The sequence below is a fragment of the Pongo abelii genome, chromosome 6, assembly GCF_028885655.2.
Source record: "Pongo abelii isolate AG06213 chromosome 6, NHGRI_mPonAbe1-v2.0_pri, whole genome shotgun sequence".
NCBI lineage: Eukaryota > Metazoa > Chordata > Mammalia > Primates > Hominidae > Pongo > Pongo abelii.
In genome coordinates this window covers 140,353,677-140,377,559 of record NC_071991.2, presented here as the reverse complement: position 1 = coordinate 140,377,559, position 23,883 = coordinate 140,353,677, and the positions used below count along the sequence as shown (strand labels likewise).

At 46.9% G+C, this 23,883-nt stretch overlaps 2 protein-coding genes and 1 gene segment (V, D, J or C); all 3 read right to left on the bottom strand.

Moving 5' to 3' along the window:
* Nucleotides 1–23,883, bottom strand: part of LOC100935916 (T cell receptor beta constant 1-like) — a 288,343-nt gene that overhangs the window by 23,178 nt on the left and 241,282 nt on the right.
* Nucleotides 5,956–10,257, bottom strand: LOC112128522 (trypsin-2-like). The gene is made up of 5 exons (XM_024249599.2): nt 10,176–10,257; nt 8,258–8,417; nt 6,947–7,200; nt 6,410–6,546; nt 5,956–6,108 (listed from the first exon to the last, which is right to left on the bottom strand). The coding sequence occupies exons 1-5, from the start codon at nt 10,255–10,257 to the stop codon at nt 5,956–5,958; spliced, it is 786 nt and encodes a 261-aa protein (XP_024105367.2).
* On the bottom strand, nt 16,001–22,241 carry LOC100452346 (putative trypsin-6). 4 transcript variants are annotated; one of them, XM_024249597.2, is made up of 6 exons: nt 21,438–21,477; nt 20,254–20,413; nt 17,940–17,981; nt 17,028–17,281; nt 16,490–16,626; nt 16,037–16,189 (listed from the first exon to the last, which is right to left on the bottom strand). In XM_024249597.2, the coding sequence occupies exons 1-6, from the start codon at nt 21,475–21,477 to the stop codon at nt 16,037–16,039; spliced, it is 786 nt and encodes a 261-aa protein (XP_024105365.2). The 4 variants fall into 4 exon arrangements, with proteins under 4 accessions (XP_009241608.3, XP_024105365.2, XP_054415900.1 ...); XM_054559925.1 differs by having other exon boundaries at nt 17,952–17,954; XM_009243333.3 differs by lacking the exon at nt 17,940–17,981 and having other exon boundaries at nt 16,001–16,189; nt 21,438–21,561.

The following is a 23,883-nucleotide window of genomic DNA, read 5'->3' as shown; positions in this document are numbered from 1 at the left end:
GTTGTCCTTGCAATCTGCACTCAGGATGATTGAAACTGACCCACCTGCTTGGGGCTGACAGCCTGAACCAGAATGACATGCCCCCAATCAGATGTCTGAGTTTGGACCATGGTAAATCTGGGTTACAATTTGATCTGAGAATCAGCAGTAGGTAGGGATTTGAGCACATGATAAATGGGTGACATATTGGGTTCAATAAGGAAGATGTGGAGGGGTGAGTCTAGAATTTTCTATTTTAGATGTAGTGAGATTATACTTGGCTCAGTACTAAGTGAATCTTTCTAGAGAATATCCTCATTTGGGCCCTACCAAGGCTACTAAGATACAGTTGTGTAATTGACTGAGGCACAACCTGGCCAGAGCAGTGTGGAGATGGAGATGCTGTCTGTGCTCAGGTCTAATGATATAAAGAAAGGAGGAGCTTCCTTATGAGGGTGCTTTCCCTTCTCAGCAACTCTGAGCTGATGTTGGTGACGGGCAGGAGTGAGCAGAGTTCAAGTTTGAATTCTTTGAAAGGTAAAAGAAGCAGGGATGTTCTGGAGACAGTGAGCAAAGTGAGAAAAGCTCAGAAACTTGCTGATGAAATCGGACATGGCCAGGGGGCTAGAGGGAGGAAGCGAATGGAAATCAGAGGTAATTGGAAAAAAAAATGCCAAAATGTGGTCCGTGAAGTTGAGAGGACACACAGAGTACCTTCGGGTTCAGCTCCTGGCATGGCCGCTGAGGCAGCTTCCCCACAGCCAGGAGACCCACTGCTTAGAGACCCCCTCTCCACCCGGTACCCTCTCTAATCACTAATAGGCTGATACCTAACACTGCTATGCTTAGATGGGGCCTGGTGCCTGACTGCTTTACAGGAGTTTTCACGTAAGCAACAGTGGCACATTGCTCTTTGTTTATGCTGAGTTTCACAGTTTAACTTCACACCAACGTGCTAATTGTGACTTGTGTGGAGCAAAATTATTTCCATTTATAGAGGAAGAGACTGAGATTCAAAAGGCGTCTGTCTTGCCCAAGAATACAGATCTTGGCAGAGCTGACCATAAGGCCAACGGAAGCCATGGAGAGCATTGTGAAGTGTGGGAATTGCTGCACATGGCATCTAAAAGGAGATTTATTGAGGATCAAGGCAGAGGTCCCCAGAGGACAAACTGTACATCTGATTCCTTCCTGGTGCTTTTCTTCCTGGCAGAAATGGATGATTGAATTCATCTTTCTCCTGGCATCTTGTCTCAGAGCCTTACCTTGCCACAGTTCCAGACCCATCCAGGCCATGACTGCCATGTAGATGACACACCTGTCTGCTCACGAATAACTGGCTAAGCCTGAGGTAGGCAGGTTTTGGAGCATTGATAATATGGGGTTTTCCTGTGTTGTCCCTAAACATGTTGTTTCATTTTGTCCCCTTGTCATGGGGTCTTCACAGAACTCCTGCCTTAGAGGATAAAGAGAGCCTCTTGCTCTAGCAACTGTAGACACCATTGTGCACTAAACAGGGAGGTGAACCTTGGTAGAAGATGGAGAATTTTTTTGGAAACGGGGATTTTTGGATCAGTGCTTGTGGCTCTGACTCTCTGTCTGAAAGGTAACACCCAAGAATATGAGGATTTTCTGTATCTAGAGCTTGAAGACTAGCCTTCTCCAGTATTTTGTGCTCTTCCTTAAGCGATCACAGTTTAGCCTGAGGTCAGCTTTCTTCAAAAAGGAATGACCTTACAGGCAGAGAAGACAGCTATAGGTGAAGAGTGTTACCTCATACTATATACTCAGATGTGTAGGATAGGTTCAGATCCAGCTACCCATTCTCAATTTGGAGGACATGTCATTCTTGGTACTGTTCATTCTGAGCTATAGATTTCTTTGTCTACTCTAAGACATCTTTCTGGCTTGTGTTTAGTGTTTAGCATGCCAAACCACTATCTTTCAATTATGATAACAGTGAATCATTTCTGTGTGCTTACTATATAGCACATAGCTTACTATACAGCATGTAACTCATATAAGTTAAGAATGTTTTTTTCATTTTATCATCACAAACACCTATGGAATTGCCCACTTTACGGATGACCAAATGAGCTTTCTGAAGGTGAAGTGACTCTTCCATCTCCCAGAGCAGCAGCTCCCAGCCAGAGCCAGACCGGCCTGTACTCAGGACCTTGGCAAAGCAACCAGCACTGGAAAGAACCATGAGAGAAGCTTTTAATGTCTTTCAGCCACTTTATTGCCCTTTTTTTCTCTTCTCTTCTCCTGCATTTTTCTCCATCTCCAGGTACAGTTTGGGATGTGGATGTCTGTACCTACATAAAAACACTTGGGATTCATTCCTGATACCCCAATTCATCCCGATTTTTCCCCCTTTAAAGTCAGATCTCACCTACCTGTTTGGGTCAGAGAAATGTGTGTTTTAAAATCCCCAAGGAAGGAGGCAGGGACTGAGCCCTCAGATGATTATTGGTGAAGGGGATTTCTGGTTAATTTCAGTTAAGAGAATGTTGCTGTGTCTCTGCCTAGGACAGGCAGCCCACTGTGGCCCTGGGTGATGAGGGAAGCCGACAGGGGCCCAGGGTTTGTCACCTGTGGCTGGCAATGTCTGCAGAGCCAGAATTGAGCTAATCCTGTGAAAGGATGAGCGCTGATGGGCAATTGTGTGGTAGGTTGGTATGGGGCTTCTTGATCTCTCAAATTCCAGGTGACAAGATCAATGCATGCATGAGGGACCCCTTCCCAGCAGGCTCTGGTGGCTACAAACTGGTTCATGTGTGGAAGATCATACCACTTTACCTTTATTTTTTCATTGAAAAACAAACAATGAAAGACAGACGAAAACAAGAAATCTACCATTGGGCAGGCAAGAATTCTCTTCGGGAAAAGGGATGTTTGTGGCTCTTCCCCACGTTGGCCTTGAAAGAGCTTGGCTGCATAGTGGCTATTATTAAAATGTCAAAAAAACTGAAGATGCTGGTGAGGCTGCAGAGGAAAGGGAATGCTTATACACTATTGGCCAGAGTGTAAATGAGTTCATGGAAAAATTAATGCAGAAAGCAGTTTGGAGATTTCTGAAATAATTTAAAACAGAACTATCTTTCCACCCAGCAATTCTTTACTGGGCATTTACCTAAAGGAAAATAACTTCTGCCAAAGAGACACACGCTGTTGCATGTCCGTCACAGCACTATTCACAGTAGCAAAGCCATGGAATCAATCTAGTTGGCCATAAGCAGTAGACTGGATAAAGGAAATGTGGTACATATACACCATGGAATACTATGCAGCCAAGAATCTAAAATAAAACTTGAAATTATTTTTGTTTAAGGTAGAGCCTGGGCCAGGAGTGGTGGCTCATGCCTATAATCTCAACACTTTTGATCACTTGAGGTTAGGAGTTAAAAACCAGCCTGGCCAACGTGGTAAAACCCTGTCTCTACTAAAAATACAAAAAAAGAAAGAAAGAAAGAAAGAAAGAAATTAGCTGGGCATGGTGGCAGGTGCCTATAATCCCAGGTACTTAGGAGTCTGAATCACTTGAACCTGGGAGGTGGAGGTTGTAGTGAGCAGAGATCACGCCACGGCACTCCAGCCTGGCTATTGTTCAGCCAGAAGGAGATGTTTTGTGTGAAGGCTGAGGTGGGGGCTCTTAGGAGCCTCTGTGAGAAGGAGGCCCTAAGCCGTGGAGGTGGACAGAGTTGCAGCTTTCTGCCTCTTTGCCCTTTGGTCTGGACCCACAGATAAACAGTACCAGCCTCCATCCTGAGCACACGCTCTGCAGACTTTCACATCTCATGGTTCCATGTGAGCAAATGGACGGGAAAGCTGTGTGGCCTGAGAAAAGGCAACCCCATGGACTGGCTCTCACACAGTACTTTGTCTCGGATTTTTGAATAAGCGTTTTTTTTTTTGCTTGTTTTGTGTTTTTGGTGGTGGTAGTGTTGTTATATTTTATACTGACCACTTGGAAGAAATCCCATGGTTATCTGTGATTTTCATGCCCTGTTTCTGCTGGCAACCCTTCTCAGTGGGGTGACTCACTTTCCTGTGTAAAGAGTCTTAGTGGCCCAGGTAGGAGGTGGAAGCAGCTGTCTGGAAGGCCAATGGGGTCCTTATGTCTGTGTCTTGGCTTGAGGTGACCAGCTGGGCTTTGATAGGAATGATCTGAATGGAGACAGAAAATAGTGGAAACTAACGCTCCCTGCCCAGCCAAGCCCTGTTTATATGAAGTGTTTGGTTCTTCCCTTGACTCTTGGGTGATGATGATATTCAGACGAGGCATTGACATTATAGTAAGAAAGGGAAAAAATGTATCTGTCTTGCCTGTCTATCTATCTACTGGATATATATCTCCCAGAACAGACAAACCCAAGGCTATAAGGTGAACTAAGGTCTGTGTTTGGACTCCATAAAAACAAAATCCATGTTGAATAAAGTGATGTTTGTATGCAGTGAAGTTTTGGGTGACCCATGTGTATCTATACATTGTGTGTGAGCCCTGAGCCCTGTTTTCCTCTAAAGATAGTGAGTGGTAGCTGTCTCCTCACACAAACCACATGTCTGGAGCCCAGAAGGCCCTCTCAATGTAATTGATCTTACATATTTACTGTTTACCAAACAAGTGTCTGATGCATACTTGGGTGTATTCCACAGCATGTGGACTGCAGTCCCCTGTGTTTGCCAGGAATGCTGTGCTCCATGTAGAGGTTTTCCTCTACTCCTCACTGCAATTTGCACGCTGCTCCATGGACACCTGGAGGCCTGTGCTCTGTTCCCTGTAACTGGAAATGTGCTCTGAACTTGTCTGTCTCCCTTGGCTGCTCCTGACCCTTGTTACCAGCTCCCAGGGGTGTCCACAACCACTTGGTACAGGAGGGGAAGGTGGAATGTCAAAGAGAAGCTTGCTTGGATCTTCAGTGACAAGCTTGGATGAGCTACGGCCCAACATGGGCCCTCTCAGAATTGCCAGGAGGAGGCTTTGGCAGGTGACACAGGTGCCATGTGCTCCCTCTGCTGCATCCAGTGGGTGCAAGTTGGCCAATGTGTGGTCAGAGTGGCTGCATGGTGTCACAGCCCTCAGATCTTTCCTTCCACCTTTTTTAAAGGGTCCCAAATAACTCATTTAGAGTGTCTCAAAGGCAAGCAAGTTTTATGAAAATGAATCCTTCCTCAGCTAATTGATAAAATGGGTGAATCCTGACCCTCTCTAGTTTCTTTCCCTTGTCAGATTGGGGGCTGGTGTTAGCTGTGGGATTCACTGCGGTGTCCTACCCCAAAGGCAAAGAAGATGAAAATGCAGCGTGCAAATCTAGGCTTGATTTCCAAGTCACAGTCTGGCTCCCACTATGGTAGTCAGAACATCTCTCTAGCCTGCTCACAGAGATGGAACTAGGGAATTGAGGGAAGAGTTAGGGGGCCAGGGAGATTTATTTGCATCTGATTTTCCAGGTGAATGAGAAGGGGTGCTTGGTCGAGGGTTTGGTGCTGACACATTCCTGGGAGAGGCATGTCATCACCAACAGCACTTTTCATTGTTGTATTTTAGCAATAAGATTCAGCTGGTCAGATTTTTTGGGCCACCTCAAAGATGCTGACACATTTTATGTGCTGTGCTGTGATTGTTCTGAAGGTAGAGTAGCTTTAACCACTCTGAGAAGCCCAAATAAAAATCAATAGGCCCTGCCAAAGACCAACTTTCTGAAACACACGTTTCTCTAGAAAACAGTGCCCCCCTTTCTCCGAAGTCTTATTATTTTTGGATTCCATTTCTTTGTATGTGCTAATCTAGTGTACCATGGAACACATTTTGGGAGCTGGGGGCTCTGCTGACCTTTAAGGGGGACAGCTGTGTCTGACCTGAGATTGGAGGATGCTTTCCAGTGTGAAGGAGTGTGAAGGAGCAGGCACAGACACAGACAGTGAGAGCAGGGTCACTTTATTGGTATAGAGACTGCAGAGGGACTGGGGACTTTAGCTGTTGGCAGCTATGGTGTCCTTAATCCAGTCCACATAGTTGTAGACCTTGGTGTAGACTCCAGGCCTGTTCTTCTGGGCATAGCCATAGCCCCAGGAGACAACTCCTTGGAGCTGTCCATTGCAGACCACTGGGCCACCAGAGTCACCCTGGGGAGAAGAAGGGACAAGTTGTATGAAGAGAGAGATGGAGGAGGAATATAGCTACATTTACTCTGAACCTTAAAAGAGCCCCTTCCAGCCAGCTCTGTGGCTCCACGTCCTTCTCACGGTGGCCCATTCTCTGTTCTTCCTAAGCAGACAGCTTGCAGCCCAAGGGAGCCTTCCTCATTTCTCCATGTGGGCACTGCAGGGAGCCTCCTCCGCTCCACCACCTTGGGAGTTCAAATCTTTTTCCTGGGTGGGGCCTGGGTATCAGTGGGAGCCTCAGCATGGGAAGGGGTCAAATCACCTGGCAGGAATCCTTGCCTCCCTCGAGGAAGCCCACACAGAACATGTTGTTGGTAATCTTTCCAGGGTAGGAGGCTTCACACTCAGCCTGGGTCAGCACAGGAGCATCCAGGCACTGCAGCTCGTCTGGGTAGTCGGCTGTGAGGTTCAGGAAGAGATCAAAGAAAGAAATGTGGGTTAGGCCAGAGAAAGAGACAATAATCTAGGATGGAACATTGAAGAAGAACACTGCCCCTAGAGAGGACTCCAAAACATAAGTCCTGGCAAGGGACTCTGGCTTTTAGTTCCCAGAATGATCATTGTTGAACCCCTCCCAAGACGTGATCATATCAAGTTCTCCATTTGTCCTGTCTTTTGATTTTAGGAGCCAAGTCCTTGAGACTTTGCATCTCTCTGGTGCCCAGTGCAGAGCCTGTGTGTAATGGGCACTAGAAATGTGTCTTAAGCCTAGAAGTGAGAGGATTCACTTTAAGCGGTATACTTCGTTCTGGAAATTGTGAGGATGGAGGGAAGTAGAAGGACAAAGGGTCCCACTCACCGCCAGAGCTCAGAGTGTTGCCCCAGCCAGAGATGAGGCACTCAGTGCCAGCAGCTGGAGGGGTGGTGGGCAGAGATATGGTAGACATGTGGGCACTGATGATGGCAGGTGTGGAGAGCTTGATCAGCAGGATGTCATTGTGCAGAGTCCAGCTGTTGTATTTGGGGTGGCAGATGATCTTGGCTGCATTGATGAACTGTTCATTCCCCTCCAGGACTTCAATGTTGTGCTCTCCCAGTCTCACCTGGATGTGGCTGATGGGCAGGGCAGGCATGGTGAAGACTTTCTCCCACAGCCAGGGCATCCCTCCCACCTTCCCAAGGGTCCTCCACGTCCCTGCTCATGGACAGCTCCTGAGGCATGCGGTGGGGTGTGTGGCCATATCGCATGGGCAGGAGAGGGATGTGGGTCAGTGCAGGTGTGAGACCCAGGACCTTTCTGCTTCAGAGGTTGGTGGTAGTGGGGTAGGGAAGAGTCAAAGGGATCCCACCAGAGGCTGCTCCTCAATCTGCCTTCCCAGACTCTTTCCCACAATCTCCACGCTCACTAGCACTGTGGGAACAAGCAGCTCCTTGAAGTTTTCCCAGCATTCTTCACACCAGGCCTTTGCTAACTGTGCATAGCATCTGTTCCTCCCTGCCTTCTTGGCCCAGTGAGCACCACCCTTGTGTGTAATCTAATCCAAGGGTAGCCATAGTATTAGCATCTCCTGGGAACTTGTTAGAAATGTAAATTCTTGGTCCTTACCCCCACCTACTGATAAGAACCTTGGGGATGGGACCCAGTGATTTGGCCTTAAGAAGCCTGCAGGTGTTTCTGGTGCATACTCAGGTTTGAGAGTTCTTGGTGTAGACAGTGGTTATCAGCTCTGTCTATACACTCTACAGTTACCAAGGTAGAGTGTGAAATACTCACTGATATTCACACCTTCCTCCTGAAAATTTTGAGTTAATTGCCGTGGGATAGGACACAGGCATCAGTATTTTTAAAAACGCTTTCTTAGGTGGCTTTAATGTGTAGCCAACCAGCAAAAGATACTTTCCTGCTTTTCTCACTAGCTCTCACCACCCCAAGATCATCCCTGCCTGCTTTTATGACCACAACCCTTGCTGTTTCATGGATTTGTCTGGGTGTGAGAGGTTCCTGTCTTGTGTTCACTCTCTGCTCTGGAGAGTCAGCTGCTGCCAACAAGTTTTCTTCTCCACCCTCTCTCCCATCCATCTTACCCAACCTCAGTACTTCCCCTGGCTGAATCCAAGCTCTCCCGGGCAGCCTGGCTGGGAGTTTTGCAGTCAGGGGCCCCACACTTACGACTTGTAGCAGTGACCTGCTGACACCACCCACTGTTCCCTGATGAGGGAGCCACTGCAGATGTGGTACCCAGAATTCAGGGACACCTGGTAGGGGACAGAATTCTCCTCACAGGTGTAGCCCCCAACGATCTTGTCATCATCATCAAAGGGGGCAGCAGCTGGAGTGGAGATGGGAAGGGAGAAGGCAAGTCAGTAGCATGTTAGTGGTGGCGCTCCCAGCCTGCAGTTGCTTCCTGCTAATTAGAAAACCTTAACAAGCACAGTGAGGCTAGGCAAGGGAGGGAGTGCTGCCACCCCTGGTGAGCATCATTGGATGTGGCTCCCAAGTCTCTGTGTCTGCAGGGCATGTAGCTAGGTACCCTATGGGGGTTCAGATCTCTCCTGGGGTCACTAGGCTGAGGTCATAAGGAATGTCGTCAAAATGCTTCCAGTTGGATAGGAATTGGGATGTGGCTGTCTCACCCACTGAATGCTTCTCTCTTTTATTCATCACCTGTCTACTTGCCCTGGTGATTTGAGCCCTGGATTGTCAGGATACTTTGGCCAAGCTAGAAAAACCCCCTGTCTGCATAGACCTGGCCATGACCAGTTTCCCCCTCAGCTCAGATCTTTCCAGTGACAGCAGAGTTGAGGGCAGCCCAAGGCTCACTTCGGCAGAACAAAGGTAGACGTTATTATTGGCCAAAACAACAGCAATTCTTAACCTTGGCTGCATGCCTGGAAATGTTAAAAGTCACCTGGGAAGCTTAAAAGCCCAGAACACAGGCTGCACCCCAGACAAACGAAGTGAGAATTTCTAGAGTTGAGTCTCTCGCATGAGTAATTTTTCAACCTCCTCAGGTGCATTCGAGGTTAAGAGCAGCTATAGTGGTGCTATTGTGGTGCTGTTGGAGCCAAGCCTGAAGCCTGCTGCTTCATTTCGTGGGCCAGCCCCACCTGGTCTCCCTTCCCATCTTCTCCAACCACAGCTCAGATATGGATGAATGACAGTGGTGGGAGTGAAATCAGGGAGAAGCTGAAACAGGTGAGGCTTAAAGATAGCCCAAGGAGGATGGGAAGGAGAGATGCCGGATGGAGGAAATAGAATATCAGAGCACAGTCAAAAGAGGAGAGGTGGCAAGAATGGCAAGGCATGTGTCTGCCAGGAACGGGGTGTGGTTGGGGCCTGAGGCAGGGCATGAAACTCCTACCAGCAGCTCCCACAAAGGCAAGGATCAGGAGTGGATTCTTGGTGGTAGACTGTGCCTGACTGGTGGTGGAGGACCCGTCTTTTTATCTCCCGAGGATCGGGAGAGGAGGTGTCTGTGAGGTGAGGGTCACCACTCCTCCCAGAACAAACACACCTGCAGCTTTCCCCTTCCTATGGTCTTGCATCAGTATGTTTGGCCACTCTGTGGGTTTGTGATTCACAGGTGATAAGGAAACTTGCCTTCTGAGAGCAGAGAGGGAGACTGGCTGTTTCCTGGAAGGATTCTGGGATGGGAAAGACAGGGGAAGCCAAGCCCCATATCACACAGCTGGGCTTTCTTAGGCTGAGGAGAAGAGGGTTAGAAGGAGGGAGAATGGCCTGGCCGTTTAGGAATATTTTTTACTATTGGGGATGTATTTAATGTACTTAAGGAAGGGCAAGCATTGGTAACAAGCTTGGCTTTTCAGTGACCTGCAGCCCCCATGAGAGGACGAAGGTCTTATCTAAGGCTCATTCTTGTGAATATGAAGATGCTTCTCTCCAGTCACTGTGCGGAAGGTCAAATCCAAGGCTTTGGAGAACCAGAATTCCAAAACTAAGGGGTAAGGAGAAGGGAGACTCAGCATCCCATAGGATTCTGGGCTTCCAGATGGCTCTCCTTCCTACCAAGGCTTGAGGATGGGGTTGTTTCAAAGAAGGAGGGGGCACTGGTTAGGTAGGAACTTACTCGGTGCATCTGGAGGATGGAAAACCAATGGTGCACTCCTCCCCTTCTTCAATATGAAGATATTTGTCTCTCTCATGTGCATCCTGTCATAGGTTCTTTTTATGCAGCCTCACGGTTGCCCTTGCAACCTGCACTCAGGGTGATTGAAACTGACCCACCTTGGAGACAGTGAACAAAATGAGAAATGGTGAAATTGGACATGTGCAGGCGGCTAGAGGGAGGAAGCATATGGAAACTAGAGCGAATTGGAAAAAATACCAAAGTGGGACCCGTGGAGTTGAGAGGACACACAGATTACCTTCAGGTTCAGCTCCTGGCATGGCTGCCAAGCCAGCTTCCCCACAGCCAGGAGACCCACTGCTCAGAGACCCATCTCCACCCCATAACCCCTCTAATCACTGATGGGCTTATACCTAACATTGCTGTACTCATATGGTGCATGGTGCCTGACAGCTTTACAAGAGTTTTCACGTAAGGAAGAGTGGTATATTGCTTTTCATTTATGTTGAGTTTCACAGTTTAAATTCCCACAAACATGCTAATTGTGATTTGTGCAGAGCAAAATTATTTCCATTTATAGAGGAAGAAACTGTGATTCAGAAGGATTCTGTCTTGCCCAAGAATACAGATCTTGGCAGAGCTGACCATAAGGCCAACGGAAGCCATGGAGAGCATTGTGAAGTGTGGGAATTGCTGCACATGGCATCTAAAAGGAGATTTATTGAGGATCAAGGCAGAGGTCCCCAGAGGAAAAACTGTACATCTGATTCCTTCCTGGTGCTTTTCTTCCTGACAGAAATGGATGATTGAATTCATCTTTCTTCTGGCATCTTGTCTCAGAGCCTTACCTTGCCACAGTTCCAGACCCATCCAGGCCATGACTGTCATGTAGATGACACACCTCTCTGCTCACGAATAACTGGCTAAGCCTGAGGTAGCCAGGTTTTGGAGCATTGATAATAGGGGCTTTTCCTGTGTTGTCCCTGAACATGTTGTTTCATTTTGTCCCCTTGTCATGGGGTCTTCACAGACCTTGGAGGATGAGAGCCTCTTGCTCTAGCAACTGTAGACACCAGTGTGCACTAAACAGGGAGGTGAACCTTGGTAGAAGATGGAAAATTTTTTTTAAAAAAGGGGATTTTTGGATCAGTGCTTGTGGCTCTGACTCTCTGTCTGAAAGGGAACACCCAAGAATATAAGGATTTTCTGTATCTAGAGCTTGAAGACTAGCCTTCTCCAGTATTTTGCACTCTTCCTTAAACAATCACAGTATAGTCTGAGGTCAGCTTTCTTCAAAAAGGAATGACCTTACTGGCAGAGAAGCTAGCTATAGGTGGAGACTGTTACCTCATACTGTAGACTCAGATGTGTAGGATAGGTGTAGAGCCAGCTGCCCAAGCTCACTTTGGAGGACATGCCATTCTTGGTAGTGTTCATTCTGAGCTATAGATTTCTTTGTCTACTTCTCTAAGACATCTTTCTGGCTTATGTTTAGTACTTAGCACACCAAACCACTATCCTTCAGTTATGATAACAGTGAATCATTTCTGTGTGTTTACTATATAGCATGTAACTTACTGTACAGCATGTAACTCATATAAGTTAAGCATTGTTTTTTCATTTTATCATCACAATCACCTATGGACTTGCCCAGTTTATAGATGATCTAATGAGCTATCTGGAGGTGAAGTGACTCTTCCTTCTCCCAGAGCAGCAGCTCCCAGTCAGAGCCAGCCCTGCCTGCACTCAAGACCTTGGCAAAGCAACCAGAACCAGAAAGAACCACGAGAGAAGCTTGCAATGACTTTCAGCCACTTTTCCCTCCTTTCTTTCTCTTCGCCTCTCCTGCATTTTTCTCCATCTCCGATACAGTTCGGGATGTGGATGCCTGTCCCCACACAAAAACACTTGGGATTCATTCCTGATACCCCAATTCATGCTGATTTTCCCCCCTTTAGCGTCAGATCTCATCTACCTGTTAGGTCAGAGAGATATGTGTTTTAAATCCCCGAGGAAGGAGGCAGGGACTGTGCCCTCAGATGATTATTGGTGAAGGGGATTTATGCTTAATTTCAGTTTAAGGGAAAGTTGCTGTGTCTCTGCCTAGGACAGGCAGCCCACTGTGGCCCTGGATGATGAGAGAAGCCCACAGAGGCCTGGGCTTTTATCACCTGTGGCTGCCAGTGTCTGCAGAGCCAGAATTGAGCTAATCCCCTGAAAGGATGTGCACTGATGGGTAGTTGTATGGTAGGTTGCTATGGGGCTTCTTGATCTCTCAAATTGCAGGTGACAAGATCAATGCATGCTTGAGGAGCCCCTTCCCAGCAAGCTCTAGTGGCTACAAACTGGTTCAGGTGTGGAAGATCATACCACTTTACCTTTGGTTTTTCTTTGAAAAACAAACAATGAAAGACAGTCGAAAACAAGAATTCTACCAGTGGGCAGGCAAGAATTCTCTTTGGGAAAAGGGATGTTTGTGGCTCTTCCCCACATTGGCCTTGAAAGAGATTGGCTGCAGAGTGACTATTATTAAAATGTCCACAAAATAGAAGATGCTGGTGAGGCTGCAGAGGAAAGGGAATGCTTATACACTGTTGGCCTGAGTATAAATGAGTTCATGGAAAAATTAATGCAGAAAGCATTTTGGAGATTTCTGAAATAATTTAAAACAGAACTACCTTTCCACCCAGCACTTACTTGACTGGGCATTTACCTAAAGGAAAGTAATTGTTCTGCCAAAAAGACACATGCTTTTGCATGTCTGTCACAGCACTATTCACAGTAGCAAAGCCATGGAATCAACCTAGGTGGCCATCAGCAGTAGACTGGATAAAGGAAATGTGGCACATATACGCCATGGAATACTATATAGCCATGAAAAGAATGACATCATGTCCTTTACAGCAACATGGACGGAGTTGGAGACCATAATCCTAAGCAAATTAACATAGGAACGGAAAACCAAATATCACATTCTCATGTATACTGGGAGCTGAGCATTGGGTACCCATGGGTTTAAAGATGGGAACAGTAGACACTGCAACTACTAGAGGGAAGAGAGGAGGGTGGAAAGGGCTGAAAAACTACCTGTTGTGTACTATGATCACTGCCTGAGTGATGAGATCATTTGTGCCCCAAACCTCAGCATCACACAATATACCCATGTAATAAACCTGCACATGTACCCCCTGAGTATAAAATAAAATTTGAAATTATTTTTTAAAAAACGTGGCCTGGGACAGAAGAGGTGGGTCATGCCTGTAATCCCAGTACTTTGGATCACTTGAGGTCAGGCGTTGAAAACCAGCCTGGCCAAAATGGTGAATCCCTGTCTCTAGTAAAAATACAAAAAAAAAAAAAAAAAAAAAAATTAGCTGGGTAAGGTGGCATCCACCTGTAATCCCAAGTACTTGGGAGGCTGAATCCCTTGAACCTGGGAGGCAGAGACTGTAGTGAGCAGAGATCATGCCATGGCACTCCAGCCTGGCTGTAGTTGATCCAGAAGATGTTTTGTGTGAAGGCTGAGATGGGGTCTCTTCAGAGCCTCTGTGAGAAGGAGGCCCTAAGCCGTGGCGGTGGACAGATATCAGCTTTCTGCCTCTTTGCCCTTTGGTCTGGACCCATAGGTGAACAGTACCAGCCTCGATCCTGAGCACACGCTCTGCAGACTTTCACATCTCATGGTTCCATGTGAGCAAATGGACGGGAAAGCTGTGTGGCCTGAGAAAAGGCAACCCCATGGCCTGGCTCTCACACAGTATTTTGTCTTGGATTTTGAATAATAAGCATTTTGTTTGCTTCTTTTGTGTTTTTGGTGGTGGTGGTGGTAATTTATTTTACACTGACCACTTGGAAGAAATCCCATGGTTATCTGTGATTTTCATGCCCTGTTTCTGCTGGCAACCCTTCTCAGTGGGGTGACTCACTTTCCTATGTAAAGAGTCTTAGTGGCCCAGGTAGGAGGTGGAAGCAGCTGTCTGGAAGGCCACTGGGATCCTTATGTCTGTGTCTTGGCTTGAGGTAACCAGCTGGGCTTTGATAGGAATGATCTGAATGGAGACAGAAAACACTGGAAACTAACACTCCCCACCCAGCCCAGCCCTGTTTATAACAAGCGTTTGGTCCTTCCCTTGACTCTTGAGTGATGATGATATTCAGACAGGACATTGACATTATGGTAAGAAAGGGAAAAAAAATGTATCTGTCTTGTCTATCAACTGGATATATATCTCCCAAAGGAGACAAACCCAAGGCTGTAAGGTGAACTAGGGTCTGCGTTTGGACTCCATAAAAACAAAATCCATGTTGAACAAACTGATGTTTGTATGCAGTGATGTTCTGGGTGACCTGTTTGTATCTGTCCATTGTGTGCAAGCCCTGAGCACTGTTTTCCTTTGAAGACAGTGAGTGGTAGCCATCTCCTCACATGAACCACACATCTGGAGCCCAGATGGCCCTCTCAAGGTAATTGATCTTACACATTTCCTGTTTACCAAACAAGTGTCTGATGCATACTTGGGTGTATTCCACAGCATGTGGACTGTGGTCCCCTGTGTTTGCCAGGAATGCTGTGCTCCATGTAGAGGTTTTCCTCTACTCATCACTGCAATTTACATGCTGCTCCATGGACACCTGGAGGCCTGTGCTCTGTTCCCTGTAACTGGAAATGTGCTCTGAACTTGTCTGTCTCCCTTGGCTGCTCCTGGCCCTTGTTACCAGCTCCCAGGGGTGTCCACAACCACTTGAGACAGAAGGTGAAGGTGGAATTTCAAAGAGAAGCTTGCTTGGATCTTTGGTGATAGGCTTGGATGAGTTACGGCCCCAAGCTGGGCCCTCTCAGAATTGCCAGGAGGAGGATTTGGCAGGTGCCACAAGTGCCATGGGGCCTGCCTCCCTCTGCTGCATCCAGTGTGTGCAAGCCGGCCAACGTGTGGCTAGAATGCCTGCATGGTGTCACAGCCCTCAGATGTCTTTCCTTCCACCTTTTTTAATGAGTCCCAAATAACTCACTTGAAGTGTCTTAAAGGCGAGCAAAGTTTATGAAAATGAATCCTTCCTCAGTTAATTGATCAAATGGGTGAATCCTGACCCTCTCTAGCTTCTTTCCCTTGTCAGAGTGGGGAGTTGGTGTTAGCTGTGGGATTCACTGTGGCATCCTACCCCAAATGCAAAGAAGATGAAAACGCAGCGTGCGGAGCTGGGCTCGATTCCCAAGTCACAGTCTGGCTCTCGCTATGGTAGGTGGAATATCTCTCTAGACTGCTCACAGAGATGGAACTAGGGAATTGAGGGAAGAGTTAGGGGGCCAGGGAGATTTATTTGAGTCTGATTTTCCAGATGAATGAGAAGGGAGGGCTTGTTCGAAGGTTTGGTGCTGATACATTCCTGGGAGAGGCACCTCATCACCAACAGCATTTGTCATTATTGTTGTATTTTAGCAATAAGATTCCACTGGTCAGATTTTTTGGGCCACCTCGAAGACGCTGACATATTTTCTGTGCTGTGATTGTTCTGAAGGCAGAGTAGCTCTAACCACTGTGAGAATCCTAAATAAAAATCAATACCCTCCCCCAAAGACCACCTTTCTGAAACACACGTTTCTCTAGAAAACAGTGCCCTGCCTTTCTCCCAAGCTTCTTCTTATTTTTGGATTCCATCTGTTTGTATGTGCTAATCTAGTGTACTATGGAACACATTTTGGGAGCTGGTGCCTCTGCTTACCTTTAAGGGGGAGAGTCATGTCTGAACTGAGATTGGAGGATGCTTTCCAGTGTAAAGGAGTGTGAGGGAGCAGGCACAGACAGAGACAGTGAGAACAGGGTTATTTTATTGGTATAGAGACTGCAGAGTGAACGGGGGCTTTAGCTGTTGGCAGCTATGGTGTCTTTAATCCAGTCCACATAGTTGTAGACGTTGGTGTAGACTCCAGGCCTTCTCTTCTGGGCACAGCCATAGCCCCAGGAGACAACTCCTTGAAGCTGTCCGTTGCAGACCACAGGGCCACCAGAGTCACCCTGGTGTGAAGAAGGGACAAGTTTTATAGAGAGATGGAAGAGAAATACAGCTACATTTACTCTGAACCTTAAAAGACCCCTTTCCAGCCAGCTCTGTGGCTTCACGTCCTTCTCACCGTGGCCCATTCTCTGTTCTTCCTAAGCAGACAGCATGCAGCCCAAAGGAGCCTTCCTCACCTCTCCATGTGGGCACTGCAGGGAGCCTCCTCAGCCCCGCCACGTTGGGAGTTCAAATCTTTTTCTCGGGTGGGGCCTGGGTATCAGTGGGAACCTCAGCATAGGAAGGGTTGGTCAAATCACCTGGCAGGAATCCTTGCCTCCCTCAAGGAAGCCCACACAGAACATGTTGCTGGTAATCTTTAAAGGGTAGGAGGCTTTACATTTAGCCTGGGTCAGCACAGGAGCGTCCAGGCACTGCAGCTCGTCTGGGTAGTCGGCTGTGAGAATCAGGAAGAGAACAAAGAAAGTAGAAATGTGAGTCAGGCCAGAGAAGGAGACAATAATCTCAGATGGAACACTGAAGAGGAACACTGCCCCTGGAGAAGACTCCAAAACAAGTCCTGGCAAGGGACTCTGGCTTTTAATTCCCAGAATGATCATTGTTGAACCCCTCCCAAGAAGTGATGGCACCAAGTTCTCCATTTGTCCTGTCTCTTGATTTTAGGAGCCAAGTCCTTAAGACTTTGCATCTCTCTGGTGCCCACTGCAGAGCCTGTGTGTAATGGGCACTAGAAATGTGTCTTAAGCCTGGAGGTGTAAGGATTTAAGTTAAGGGGCATGCTTCATTCTGGAAATTGTGAGGATGGAGGGAAGTAGAAGGACAAAGGGTGCCACTCACCCCCAGAGCTCACAGTGTTGCCCCAGCCGGAGATAAGGCACTGGGTACCGGCAGCTGGAGGGGCGGTCGGTAGAGAGATGGTGGACACACGGGCATTGATGACGGCAGGCGTGGAGAGCTTGATCAGCATGATGTCATTGTTCAGAGTCTTCCTGTTGTATTTGGGGTGGCGGATGATCTTGGCTGCATTGATGAACTGCTCATTCCCCTCCAGGACTTCAATGTTGTGCTCTCCCAGTCTCACCTGGATGTGGCTGATGGGCAGGTTAGGCATGGTGAAGCCCTTCTCTCACAGCCAGGGCACCCATCCCACCTTCCCGAGGGTCCTCAATCTCCCTGCTAATGGGCAGCTCTGGAGGCATGGGGTGGAGTGTGTGGCCATATTGCATGGGCAGGAGAGGGATGTGGGTCAGTGCAGGTGTGAGACCCAGGACCTTTCTGCTTCAGAGGTTGGTGGTAATGGGGTGGGGAAGAGTCAAAGGGATCCCACTGGAGGCTGCTCCTCAACCCACCTTCCCAGCCTCTTTCCCACAATCTTTACAGTCACTAGCCCTGTAGGCACAAGGAGCTCCTTGAAGTTTTCCCAGCATTCTTCACACCAGGTCTTTGCTAACCACGCACAGTGCCTGCTCCTCCCTCCCTTCTTGGCCTGGTGAGAACCACTCTTCTGTGTAACCTAATCCAAGTGTAGCCATAGCATTAACATCTCCTGGGAACTTGTTAGAAATGTGAATTCTTGGTCCTTACCCCCAACTACTGATAAGAACCTTGGGGATGGGACCCAGTTTGTCCTTAAGAAGCCTGCAGGTGTTTCTGGTGCATACTCAGGTTTGAGAGTTCTTGGTGTAGACAGTGGTTATCAGCTCTGTCTATACACTCTACAGTTACCAAGGTAGAGTGTGAAACACTCACTGATATTCACACCCTCTTCCTGAAAATTTTGAGTTAATTGCCCTGGGATAGGATACAGGCATCAGTATTTTTAAAAACGCTTTCTCATTCTTATACATCAATAACAGACAAACAGAGAGCCAAATCATGAGTGAACTCCCATTCACAATTGCTTCAAAGAGAATAAAATACCTAGGAATCCAACTTACAAGGGATGTGAAAGACCTCTTCAAGGAGAACTACAAACCACTGCTCAAGGAAATAAAAGAGGATACAAACAAATGGAAGAACATTCCATGCTCATGGGTAGGAAGAATCAATATCACGAAAATGGCCATCCTTCCCAAGGTAATTTACAGATTCAATGCCATCCCCATCAAGCTACCAATGACTTTCTTCACAGAATTGGAAAAAACTACTTTAAAGTTCATATGGAACCAAAAAAGAGCCCGCATCGCCAAGTCAATCCTAAGCCAAAAGAACAAAGCTGGAGGCATCACACTACCTGACTTCAAACTATACTACAAGGCTACAGTAACCAAAACAGCATGGTACTGGTACCAAAACAGAGATATAGATCAATGGAACAGAACAGAGCCGTCAGAAATAATGCCACATATCTACAAGTATCTGATCTTTGACAAACCTGACAAAAACAAGAAATGGGGAAAGGATTCCCTATTTAATAAATGGTGCTGGGAAAACTGGCTAGCCATATGTAGAAAGCTGAAACTGGATCCCTTCCTTACACCTTATACAAAAATCAATTCAAGATGGATTAAAGACTTAAATGTTAGACCTAAAACCATAAAAACCCTAGAAGAAAACCTAGGCATTACCATTCAGGACATAGGCATGGGCAAGGACTTCATGTCTAAAACACCAAAAGCAATGGCAACAAAAGCCAAAATTGACAAATGGGATCTAATTAAACTAAAGAGCTTCTGCACAGCAAAGGAAACTACCATCAGAGTGAACAGGCAACCTACAAAATGGGAGAACATTTTCGCAACCAACTCATCTGACAAAGGGCTAATATCCAGAATCTACAATGAACTGCAACAAATTTACAAGAAAAAAACAAACAACCCCATCAAAAAGTGGGCGAAGGACATGAACAGACACTTCTCAAAAGAAGACATTTATGCAGCCAAAAAACACATGAAAAAATGCTCACCATCACTGGCCATCAGAGAAATGCAAATCAAAACCACAATGAGATACCATCTCACACCAGTTAGAATGGCAATCATTAAAAAGTCAGGAAACAACAGGTGCTGGAGAGGATGTGGAGAAATAGGAACACTTTTACACTGTTGGTGGGACTGTAAACTAGTTCAACCCTTGTGGAAGTCAGTGTGGCGATTCCTCAGGGATCTAGAACTAGAAATTCCATTTGACCCAGCCATCCCATTACTGGGTATATACCCAAAGGACTATAAATCATGCTGCTATAAAGACACATGCACACGTATGTTTATTGCCGCATTATTCACAATAGCAAAGACTTGGAACCAACCCAAATGTCCAACAATGATAGACTGGATTAAGAAAATGTGGCACATATACACCATGGAATACTATGCAGCCATAAAAAATGATGAGTTCACGTCCTTTGTAGGGACATGGATGAAACTGGAAATCATCATTCTCAGTAAACTATCGCAAGAACAAAAAACCAAACACCGCATATTCTCACTCATAGGTGGGAATTGAACAATGAGAACACATGGACACTGGAAGGGGAACATCACACTTCGGGGACTGTTGTGGGGTGGGGGAAGGGGGGAGGGATAGCATTGGGAGATATACCTAATGCTAGATGACAAGTTGGTGGGTGCAGCGCACCAGCATGGCACATGTATACATATGTAAGTTACCTGCACATTGCGCACATGTACCATAAAACCTAAAGTATAATAATGATAATAATAACAATAAAAGAAAAATAAAATAAAAAATAAAAATAAAAATAAAAAAAAAAAAGAAGAGAAAAAATAAAAAATAAAAATAAAAACGCTTTCTTAGGTGGCTTTAATGTGTAGCTAACCAGCAAAAAGTACTTGCCTGCTTTTCTCACTAGCTCTGCCCACCCCAAGCCCACCCCTGCCTGCTTTTATGACCACAACCCTTGCTGTTTCATGGATTTGCCTGGGTGTGAGAGGTTCCTGTCTTGTGTTCACTGGCTGCTCTGGAGAGTCAGCTGCTGAAAACAAGTTTTTTCTCCACCACCTCTCCCATCCATCTTAGCTAACCTCTGTATTTCCCCGGGCTGAAGCCAAGCTCTCCCAGGCAGCCTGGCTGGAAGCTTTGCAGTCAGCCGTCCCACACTTACGGCTTGTAGCAGTGACCTGCTGACACCACCCACTGTTCGCTGATGAGGGACCCACCGCAGAAGTGGGAGCCAGAATTCAGGGACACCTGGTAGGGGACAGAATTCTCCTCACAGGTGTAGCCCCCAACGATCTTGTCATCATCATCAAAGGGGGCAGCAGCTGGAGTGGAGATGGGAATGGATAAGGCAAGTCAGTAGCATGTTAGTGGTGGCACTCTCAGCCTGTGGTTGCTTCCTGCTAATTAGAAAACCTTAACAAGCACAGTGAGGCTAGGCAAGGGAGGGAGCTCTGCCACCCCTGGTGAGCATCACTGGATGTGGCTCCCATGTCTTTGTGTCTCCAGGGCACGTAGCTAGGTACCCTGCCAGGGTTCAGGTCTCTCCTAGGGTCACCAGGCTGAGGTCATAAGGAATGTCCTCAAAATGCTTCCAGTGGGATAGGAGTTGGGATGTGGTTATCTCAGCCACTGAATGCTTCTCTTTTTTATTCATCACCTGTGTACTTCTGCCTACTTGAGCCCTGGATTGTCAGGATACTTGGCCAAGCTAGGAAAACCCCCTGGTTACGTAGACCTGTTCATGACCAGCTTCCCCCATAGCTCAGATCTGTGTAGTCAGGGCAGAGTTGAGGGCAGTCCCCAGGCTCACTTCAGCAGAGAGTGGTAGATGTTTTTATTAGCCAATAGGACAGCAACTCTTAACCTTGGCTGCGTGCCTGGAAATGTTACAAATCACCTGAAAAGCTTAAAAGCCCAGTACACAGGCTTCACCCCAGACAAATGAAGTTAGAATTTCTAGAGCTGAGTCTCTCGCATGAGTAATTTTTCAGCCTCCCCAGGTGCATTCAAGGTTAAGAGCAGCTATAGTGGTGCTATTCTGGTGCTGTTGGAGCCAAGCCTGAAGCCTGCTGCTTTATTTTGTGGACCTGCCCCACCTGATCTCCATTTCCAGCTTCTCCAACCACAGCTCAGATATGGGTGAATGACAGTGGTAGGAATGAAATCAGGGAGAAGGTGAAAGAGGTGAGGCTTAAAGAGAGCCCAAGGAGGATGGGAAGGAGAGATACCAGATGGAGGAAATAGAATATCAGAGCACAGTCAAAAGAGGAGAGGTGGCAAGAATGGCAGGGCATGCATCTGCCAGGAAAGGGGTGGGTGGGGCCTGAGGCAGGGCATGAAACTCACCAGTAGCTCCCACAAAGGCAAGGATCAGGAGTGGATTCATGGTAGTAGAATGCACATGTCTGGTGGTGGAAGGCCTGTCTTTATACTTCTCGAGGATCCAGAGAGGAGGTGTCTGTGAGGTGAGGGTCACAGTTCCTCCCAGCACAAACACACCTGCAGCTTTCCCCTTCCCATGTTCTTGCATCAGCTCGGCTATGTTTGGCCACTCTCTGGGTTTGTGATTCACAGGTGATAAGGAAACTTGCCTTCTGAGAGCAGAGAGGGAGAGTGGCTCTTTCCTGCAAGGATGCTAGGATAGGGAAGACAGGGGAAGCCAAGCCCCAGATCACACAGCTGGGCTTTCTTAGGCCCAGGAGATGAGGGTTAGAAGGAGGGAGAATGGCCTGGCTGTTTAGGAATCTTTTTAACTATTGGGGATGTATTTAATATACTTAAGGAAGGGCAAGCATTGGTAACAAGGTTGGCTTTTCAGTGTTCTGGAACCCCCATGAGAGGAGCAAAGTCTTATCTAAGGCTCATTCTTGTGAATATGAAGATGCTTCTCTCCACTCCCTCTGCAGGAAGGTCAAATATAAGTCTTAGGGGAACAAGAAGGGATAAGGAGAAGAGAGACTCAGCATTCCATAGGATTCAGGGCTTCCAGTTGACTCTCCTTCCTACCAAGGCTTAAGGATGGGATGTGTTTCAAAGAAGGAGCAGACACAGGTTAGATAGGGGCTTACTCAGTGCATCTGGAGGATGGAAAACCAATGGCACACTCCTCCCCTTCTTCAATGTGAAGACATTTGTCTCTCTCATGTGCATCCTGTCATAGGTTCTTTTTATGCAGCCTCAGGGTTGTCCTTGTAACCTGCACTTAGGGTGATGCAAACTGACCCACCTGCTCGGGGCTGACAGCCTGAACTGGAATGACATGGCCCCAATCAGATGTCAGAGTTTGGACCATGGTAAATCTGGGTTACAATCTGATCTGAGAATCAGCAGTAGGTAGGGATTTGAGCACATGGTAAATAGGTCACATATTGGGTTGAATAACGAAGATGTGGAGGGGTGGGTCTAGAATTTTCTATTTTCGATGCAGTGAGATTATGCTTGGCTCAGTACAAAGTTAATCTTCCCAGAGAATATCCTAATTTGGGCCCTACCAAGGCTACTAAGACACAGTTGTGTAATTGACTGAGGCACAACCTGGTCAGAGCAGTGTGGAGATGGAGATGCTGTCTGCGCTCACGTCTAATGATGTAAGGAAAGGAGGAGCTTCCTTATGAGGGTGCTTTCCCTTCTCAGCAACTCTGACCTCAGGTTGGTGATGGGCAGAAGTGAGGAGAGTTCAAGTCTGAATTCTTTGAAAGGTAAAAGAAGCAGGGACGTTATGGAGACAGTGAACAAAATGGGAAAAGCTCAGAAATTTGGTGTTGAAATTGGACATGGCCAGGAGGCTAGGGGGAGGAAGCAAATGGAAACCAGAGGGAATTGGAGAAAATGCCAAAGTGGGACCCGTGGAGTTGAGAGGACACACAGAGTACCTTCGGGTTCAGCTCCTGGCATGGTGGCCGAGCCAGCTTCCCCAGAGCGAGGAGACCCACTGCTAGGAGACCCCCTCTCCACCCCATACCCCCTCTAATCACTGATGGGCTGATACCTAACACTGCTATATTTAGATGGTTCATGGTGCCTGACAGCTTTACAAGAGTTTTCATGTAAGCAACAGTGGTACATTGCTTTTCATTTATGCTGAGTTTCACACTTTAACTTCCCACAAACATTCTAATTGTGATTTGTGCAGAGCAAAATTATTTCCATTTATAGAGCAATAGACAGATTCAGAAGGATTCTGTCTTGCCCCAGAATACAGATCTTGGCAGAGCTGACCATAAGGCCAACAGAAGCCATAGAGAGCATTGTGAAGTGTGGGAATTGCTGCACACGGCATCTAAAAGGAGATTTATTGAGGATCAAGGCAGAGGTCCCCAGAGGACAAACTGTACATCTGATTCCATCCTGGTGGTTTTCTTCCTGGCAGAAATGGATGATTGAATTCATCTTTCTCCTGGCAGCTTGTCTCAGAGCCTTACCTTGCCACAGTTCCAGACCCTCCGGACCATGATAGCCATGTAGATGACACACCTCCCTGCTCACAGATAACTGGCCAAGCCTGAGGTAGGCAGGTTTTGGAGCTTTGATAATGTGTGTTTTTCCTGTGTTTTCCCTGAATATGTTGTTTTGTTTTGTCCCCTTGGCATGGTTTCTTCACAGAACTCCAGCTTAAAGGATAAGGAGAGACTCTTGCTCTAACAACTGTAGACAGCAGTGTGCACTAAACAGGGAGGGGAACCTTGGTGGAAGATGGAAAATTTTTTTGGAAAAGGGGATTTTTGGATTAGTGGTTGTGGCTCTGACTCTGTCTGAAACAGAACACGCAAGAATATGAGGATTTTCTGTATCT